A 7,500-nucleotide genomic window follows, 5' to 3' on the forward strand; every position below is an offset into this window, starting at 1 on the left:
CTTGCAATGTGAATTAAAATAACTTGTATATTTTTAAACTCTGTTTATCCAAAGATATGCTTCTTATCACTCAGAACATTCTGAAGTTTCTCTCTGATGCTTTTGCGAGAGACAGCGTTAGCCTACATAGTTACTGCTGTAATCTGACATCAGTTCCTCCACTCACCTCCTCCTTCTGTGCTGATAGTCCTGCTGGTAAGGCCAAGACTTCGCTGTTTTGAGTGAAGGGGGTGTGTGTACCCCCCATGTGTGGAGAACGACTGCCAAACCTCGAGGTTTAAATGTGAAGGGTGAAAGAAGAGACAAGGTCTCATTTGAGCTCACCAGAGAGATTAAAGACACGAGGTGCTTGTGTTTCTCAGTCAATAATACCTTTATTTTGCATTCTAGGCTATTATTTTTTTAGACTTACTCAAAACGTCGCAAGCTTTGAGCACTAAATAATGCATTTGTATTGATTTTTCTTTAGGGATTCTTTATTCAGGTGGTGTAAGGGTAACATTAACAGTGAGGAGAGTTTCGACAAACACTAACCCTGTTTAACAGGAGGGAAACGTCAGTTCTCGCAGGTGCAGCTGTGATGTCCACCGGGTCAGTGAGTGATGCTGAGGACATGCACGAACTTTCCCTCGTGCGCATTGACACTCGCTGTGAACACTCTGTACTGCACCCAGGGCCGGATGCGCTTTTTCCTTCACTGGAGAACTCCGAAGACGAGTTCAGTAACGATGACGGTTTTGAGGCGAAAAACAAACGACAGCGACCAGGATCCAACAGCAAGCGCCTGAAACATCAGAAAGAAGGAAGGCAGTCACAACGAAACGCCGCCAACGCAAGGGAACGGGCCAGGATGCGGGTGCTGAGCAAGGCGTTCTCCAGGTTGAAGACCAGTCTGCCCTGGGTACCAGCAGACACGAAACTCTCCAAACTGGACACGCTACGACTCGCATCCAGCTACATCTCGCACCTCCGACAGCTGCTACAAGAGGACAGATACGAGAAATCCTTTGTACACCCTGTAAATTTGGTATGAGTGAGTGTTTTCCCAGTTTTATCGACTGTTCATTTACACTTAAGTCCGAAACAATAAGTTAAAATCCTAATGCCACTGATTCTTTAGTGTCGTGTTTATATACTCGATGAAAGAATGTCACGATTGTTTTTAACTTAAATATCTTGGAACTATTAAAATATCTTCAGTATTTTAATCCTAAATAAACATGAAATCTACATGTGCGAGCTGCTGATGTGTCATTGTTGTTTGTATTGTTGTTTGTATTGTTGTTTGTTGTTGTACTCTAAGATGCGCTGTTTATTTGTGTCTACAGACATGGCCTTTTGTGGTCTCAGGAAGACCAGAGGATCCCAAAGAGATTTCAACAGCTGTCAGGCTGTGTGGGGCCACAGCATAGATACAAGCTCTTCCACTTTCTAGTTCTCTCTCTCTCTCTCTTTCTCTCTTTTTCCCTCTCTCTCTCTCTCTCTCTCTCTCCCTCTCGCTCTCTTCTCTCTCTCTCACTCTCTCTCTCTCTCTCTCTCTCTTTCTCTCTCTCTCTCTCTCTCTCTCTCTCTCTCTCTCTCTCTCTCTCTGCAGGGATGATGCATATGTGGTATTACTTGTTTATATTATATCAAAAAAGGAAGTTGCCATATAAATATTCAAGCCACCAGACTGCATTTAAAATATGGATTTTCTTTGTTATGAAGTCATCATGGATGTTCATAGGCAGTTCTCTCTGTATGTGTGTTGTTCTTAGCAGCCTATACACAAATGTAATAATTACGACATAGCGAAGCAAATGTAGCAGCTAGCTTGTATGTTTTACGAGGAGCGTTTGCCAGATAACGCTGAAGTTTCATAAATATTCGTTAAACACACTTCTGTCCTATGTGTGCATCACTGAGGGACTGAGCCATGACTGCACCATTCAGCGAACCTTTGACCTGTGCAGTTAAACATGCTGTGGTAATATGAATGACACCTTGTGTGGAAGGCACCGTTTTAATATACACACGACTGTTCACTGTAAGAAAAGGGTTGTTTATTTATATTACATTCTTAAAGTTTGACAGTTTGATCTGGAAATGAAATTGTTTGAAGTAAAACATATTCAACTGTCTGTTACAGGCTACAAATATGGATTAAAAAGAAATATATATTATCTTTTATAATCTTTCAGTTTTGATTGGTTCTCTGACCTTTCTGGTTCCGTCATGTTAAGATTACATTCAGTCTCGCGGGGAAAAGACACTGAGCACAGTTTGCTAGGACACGCTGGTCTTTTTCTTCTCATGTTTGACAAATTGTTTTTGTTTACCAGACAGGTATGGTATATTCTCACTTACACGTTGTGTAGACTGCAGGATGTATAGATTGCATATTTTAACCCTAATTTAAACTATATAAGCTTAAAGAACAGGAATATACCACAGACAAGCAATTTCTGCCTATTTTGACCCAACACACAACACATGTGGTTTAGGACTGTTCATTCAGTTCTGTAAAGGGATTTTGGCATCTTACATTTTAAACACATCTAACCTCGATTTTCCTTTTTGGGAATCTTGCTCCTACAAAGGAAAGCCCCTTTGCTAAAGGCTAGGAAAGTGAGAAGCTTTTCCTGACGGCCACTTATGTTAGTCATCCCGCATGTTTCCGCCTGATGGAGGGCCTGTCCCTGAGTGACAGAGCACCTCCCGTCCTGTAGGTCCCATCTCACGGGACCCCGTCAGTGTTCTGGGAGAGCAACTGCTCAACAGCTGCAGAGCTCCACAGACGCGATGAAAAGCCGCCCTCCCTCCGACGCTGTACACGGTCTAATTACCATATGGGGGGGTTCAGACTTGGGCCTGAACTCACGCGATCTGGATCAAAGAATCTTCAGGTCAGTGTTCCAGCGCAGGAACACAATAAAGCCGCAACACATCCACTTACCTACGATTTTGATTCAGAGTTTTAACAAGTGCTGCATTGAGTCTGGAGGATGACACAGCATCTGAATATGCACTCTTTAACAAGCTCTCTTTAATGAGCACCCTTCAATGTTCACTCTTTAATGAGCACCTTTCAATGTTCACTCTTTAATGAGCACCTTTCAATGTTCACTCTTTAATGAGCACCCTTCATGTTCACTATAATTAGCACCCTTAGTTCACTCTTTAATTAGCACTCTTTAATGAGCACTCTTTGAGGAACACCCTTTAATGAGCACTCTTTAATGAGCACCCTTCATGTTCACTTTTTTATGAGCACCCTTTAATGTTCACTCTTTAACGAGCACCCTTTAATGTTCACTCATTAATGAGCACTCTTTAACGAGCATGCTGACATTAGAAGCATGCTGTGAACAGGGTGGACAATTTATGAAGGATCCCAGATGATTCCTTAGAATTAGTACACAAAAGCAGAATAATTTAAAAATCACAACACTAACTGCACTTGAGCTCACTGTGTGTATAAATCTATGCACTGACTCCTGCCTCTAGCAAGGTGTGTGTGACACTTTAGAGTAATCACATACTTCATTTAGACTCTAGCCTAGCTGTTTTAACAGAAAGGTACATTTTCCACAGGGATATAGAATCACTCCTGTAAGTTGCTCTGGACAAGCATGTGATGAAACTCCTAATAACTGAAAAAAGCTTCTATCTTTGTGATCAAATCTGTGGTTGTGCTGTATTATGCATTCTATGACTTTAGAGAGAAGAGAAGAAGCTCAGCTCAGACAGGGATGGTGGATCGTGATCTGCAGCCGTGTCTGCAGGGGCACTGTCTCACCTCCCAGTTCTTCAGGAGCATCAGGCCAGGCTTTGATTAAGGACTCATTCCTGGACCCTCTTGTGCTCATGGCATGAGGCTGCTGTCTCAGACGATGCACTGTGGAAACACCCCACATTATCATCGCACCTGTACCCGCCTGCAGCGTTAGCCTGCAGAGCAATCAGCCTGTGACCACCTCTCTGGACTTCCTGTCAGCATGAATCCGCCAGGACACACGACGGTTTTCCAGTCTTTCCATGTTCCGGCGTCTTGCTCCTTGGACTTCCTCCCTGAAGGCGCAGTCACCTGTTCGGGGGGAAAACTTTTAGTTTTTGGCTTCCATAGTACAAACTGTGTGACGAGATGCACATTCACTGATCCTGAGCTTGCACTGTCGACCCACTGTCTGCACAGTTAGTGTCGGTGAACATCAGTAAGCTCAGTCGTTAGGTTCTGGAAACTGGACTCGTTTGGTCTCTAGTGGGCTCTTCTGGATACACGCTGGATTAAGCATCATTAGAGTTAATGTTACGCTCAATCATACACACAGCACAGCTACAGTAATGCCCCAGCCGAGGGCAACTGAACATTCATCTTACCCCCTCTCCCCTAAGGGTGTAGTACATGTCCAAATTTTGTCCAACTTTAAAAATCTGTCTTTGATGCCCGTACTCGGTTTCATCTTCATTTGGTTTAAGAGCTGAAACTTTTAATTGTATCTGTATTCACCAGGTCAAGAATTGAAAAGGTAAACCATCACAGGACACGTCTAGCTGCTACACCTCGCCTGCTCACACACACCAGAGTTTACACACACCAAAATATAGTCGAATTTTGTATAAGATTTTGTAAACACTACTTGTAATGTTCAGATCACAGTTTTGCAATGCTGGCTACATCAAGATAAACAAAGAGACCTCAGTTAAATATGAATGAGAATGTAGTTTTAGGCCAACTTGGAAAATAATGCATGAACTTCAGTCAGTTTACTGTCAGCCAGCAGAGGGCAGTGTTGGTTTATCGTAAAGGACAGAGGATGAGCACGAGTTCCTCAAACGTCCCATCCGGGACTCGCCATTGGATGCCTCGAGATTTTCCAGGTTGTTTGTGTTTGTTGTTGTTTGCATCTGAGCTCTGTACTGTGTAAAGATATTTCAGCACATCTTAAAGGGCAACTCCACTTGGCATGGGTTTGTCTTGTGTGTAGGTTTGTCTTGTGTGTGGGTTTGTCTTGTGTGTGGGTTTGTCGTGTGTGGGTTTGTCTTGTGTGTGTGGTTTGTCGTGTGTGTGTGATTTGTCGTGTGTGTGGGTTTCTCGTGTGTGGGTTTGTCTAAATATGTCTGCTGGAGTTAGATTTAAATTCCTTTACTCGTGTGTGCTGTATTTTTATTATTATGCTGCTGTGTTTTCAGGCTTTTCCTCATAAAGAAATCCAACAATATTTTATGAGGCAAAACACAGTTTGAAGAAGAAATCTTCATGCCCAGGAAGGAAGGCTGTCTCCATGGGCAATGGGGATGTCTTCTGAGGGACTAACTGCAGAACCTTGGTCTGCCAAAGACCCACGGTGGTTTAATCTAATACCCACTGCCCAAGTGCCAGTCGTGTGGAAAATCAACATTGTTTAGAAACATATTACTTCAATTAACCATATATTATTTCATTTATTTTCTTTTATTCTAAAAAAGCGGAGGCTTATAATTCATAGCCAAAATCAAGCATCCAGTCTTAATGTCCATAACGTCCACTGTGTAACACTGTGTTTGTATTTATGCTGCCCACACGTATCTGTGTGTGTGTGTGTGTGTGTGTGTGTGTGTGTGTGTGTGTGTGTGTGTGTGTGTGTGTGTGTTTGTGTGTGTCTGTGTGTGTCTGTGTGTGTCTGTGTGTGTTTGTGTGTGTCTGTGTGTCTGTGTGTGTGTGTTTGTGTGTGTGTGTGTGTTTGTGTTTGTGTATGTGTGTGTGTGTGTGTGTGTGTGTGTGTGTGTGTGTGTGTGTGTGTTTGGCTACTGCTGTATGAGGGTCCGTGTTACAGACAGAGCATCCGCCCCACAAAGCACCTCTCAGGAAGCTTAGTGGCATTCTGAAGGTCACTTCAGATATTAGCGAGTGTGTGATTGAATGTGTGATTGAATGTGTGATTGAATGTGTGATTGAGTGTGCGATGAGTGTGCGATGAGTGTGCGATATCCTGCTGGGAGGATGGGGGAGATGACACAGATTTCCTTTAGGCAGGTGATAGGGTTACGGGTCAGGGGAGAGAGTCTCTCTCTCTCTCTTTGTGGTGGGATGTAGCACAGGAAATGGGGGCAGAGGGTGGAGGTGGAGGTGGAGAAGAGTGTGAAAGGGTGGAGAGGGGTGTTGTAGGTAGACAAGACACTTAGTTAAGCCTTTCAGTTTCTTTTCTTTGTCTTGTTTAATTTTATTTCTCCTCTCCTCTCTCGAGTGGTTCGTGAGGGTTGCTGGCAGTCTTGTCGTCGTGTCATGCCCGTGTCTTGGATAAGCTGCTGATATTCTTCTGGGTGGAGGTATTTTCTTGCAGGGCATGTTGCACCTCCCTGTTCCCTGTTTACTAGAGACGGGAGGGGCGGCTGCGATTGTCTCACCGGCACAATGGCGTTTACGTGCTGTTGTTGTGCCCAGTGCACATACCTTCCTTTGTCTCTTTGGCTTAGTCATGTTTCAGAATAATCTGCCCATTGAAAAGGTTCCTGTGTTTTGGGTCAGAGTTTATGGAGCAAATCTGAGTGCGTCGGTTCTTAGAGAGGACCCAAACTGCTCTGGAATACCGGTGTGTGAGAAAGGTCTCTCTCTCTGTGTTCCTCAGCCCAGTTCTCTGCGTTTCTCTGTGTGAGAGAGTTTCTGTGACTCACTCTGTCTCTGTTTCATTCTGAATCGCTCGATGAAAAGCTTTCGTGTAGTTAGAGAACCACGTCCCCTCAGGGCAAACATTCATCACTGAACTCTACAAAGATGGCTACTGGCTGACAATGGGAATAATGCAGGGATAATATTTTCTCTTACCGTGTCCTGGTTCATCTCTTCTGGCATGACCCAGGCTCCTGTAAGCACTCCTGTCACTCTGCTGCATACACACAGGTCAGAGCCAAGACAAGTCTGGCTTTAGCTGCAGGGCCGAGCAAGTCCACAGTCCACAGGGATTAGCGATTCACGGTCCGCACATTGTTCTCCAGGCTACAATGGCTGCACAGAGCTCTCTCCTCTTTGTGCTGGAGTCTGAGAGCTTTGGAGTAGGAAACAAAGGTGTAACACACCTGCAACTGTTGATCAAACCTTTTTCCCCCTTTTTTTGTCTTGCTGTGTCTTTAGCAGAGACACAGCCTTTGGCGTGGCCGACCACATCAAACCTTGTTCCTCTGGGCCTTTCCACCTTTTGTGTTACTCAGATAACCGACACTCACCTGTGATGAGTTATTACTACATCAAATAGCACAATTACTTCACATCTCCTTCAGTCCCTGACGTCTGCTGGAAAATGATTGTTGTTATTGTTGTTAATATTTCTTCAACTTGACATTAAAGACACTGTGTGTGTATCTAATAATTGTGTGTGTATCTACTAACTGTGTGTGTATATAATAGTTAATTTAACACCAGAGCCAGTCATAACACAGCTGATGCTATTTCAGGTACTTACACAAGATCCAAGAATGAAGGCAAATGTTCTGGTAGTTTCTAAAGTAACCATCAGTCTTATTTTGACATGTAAGATATGAACT

General features: G+C 43.7%; 1 protein-coding gene across 1 annotated transcript in view; it reads left to right on the forward strand.

Annotated features, from left to right (window-relative positions):
- Positions 1 to 2,120, forward strand: part of msc (musculin (activated B-cell factor-1)) — a 2,268-nt gene extending 148 nt beyond the window's left edge. Inside the window, exons 2-4 of the mRNA XM_027025223.3 lie at positions 188 to 345; positions 470 to 1,027; positions 1,329 to 2,120. Coding sequence (XP_026881024.2) covers positions 581 to 1,027; positions 1,329 to 1,412 — 531 coding nt within the window. The 5' untranslated portion in view covers positions 188 to 345; positions 470 to 580 and the 3' untranslated portion in view covers positions 1,413 to 2,120. The remainder of the gene's footprint in view (positions 1 to 187; positions 346 to 469; positions 1,028 to 1,328) is intronic.
- The last annotated feature ends 5,380 nt before the right edge of the window (positions 2,121 to 7,500 follow it).

Source organism: Electrophorus electricus, chromosome 1 (genome assembly GCF_041902795.1).
Source record: "Electrophorus electricus isolate QZ-2024a chromosome 1, ASM4190279v1, whole genome shotgun sequence".
In the NCBI taxonomy this organism is placed as follows: domain Eukaryota; kingdom Metazoa; phylum Chordata; class Actinopteri; order Gymnotiformes; family Gymnotidae; genus Electrophorus; species Electrophorus electricus.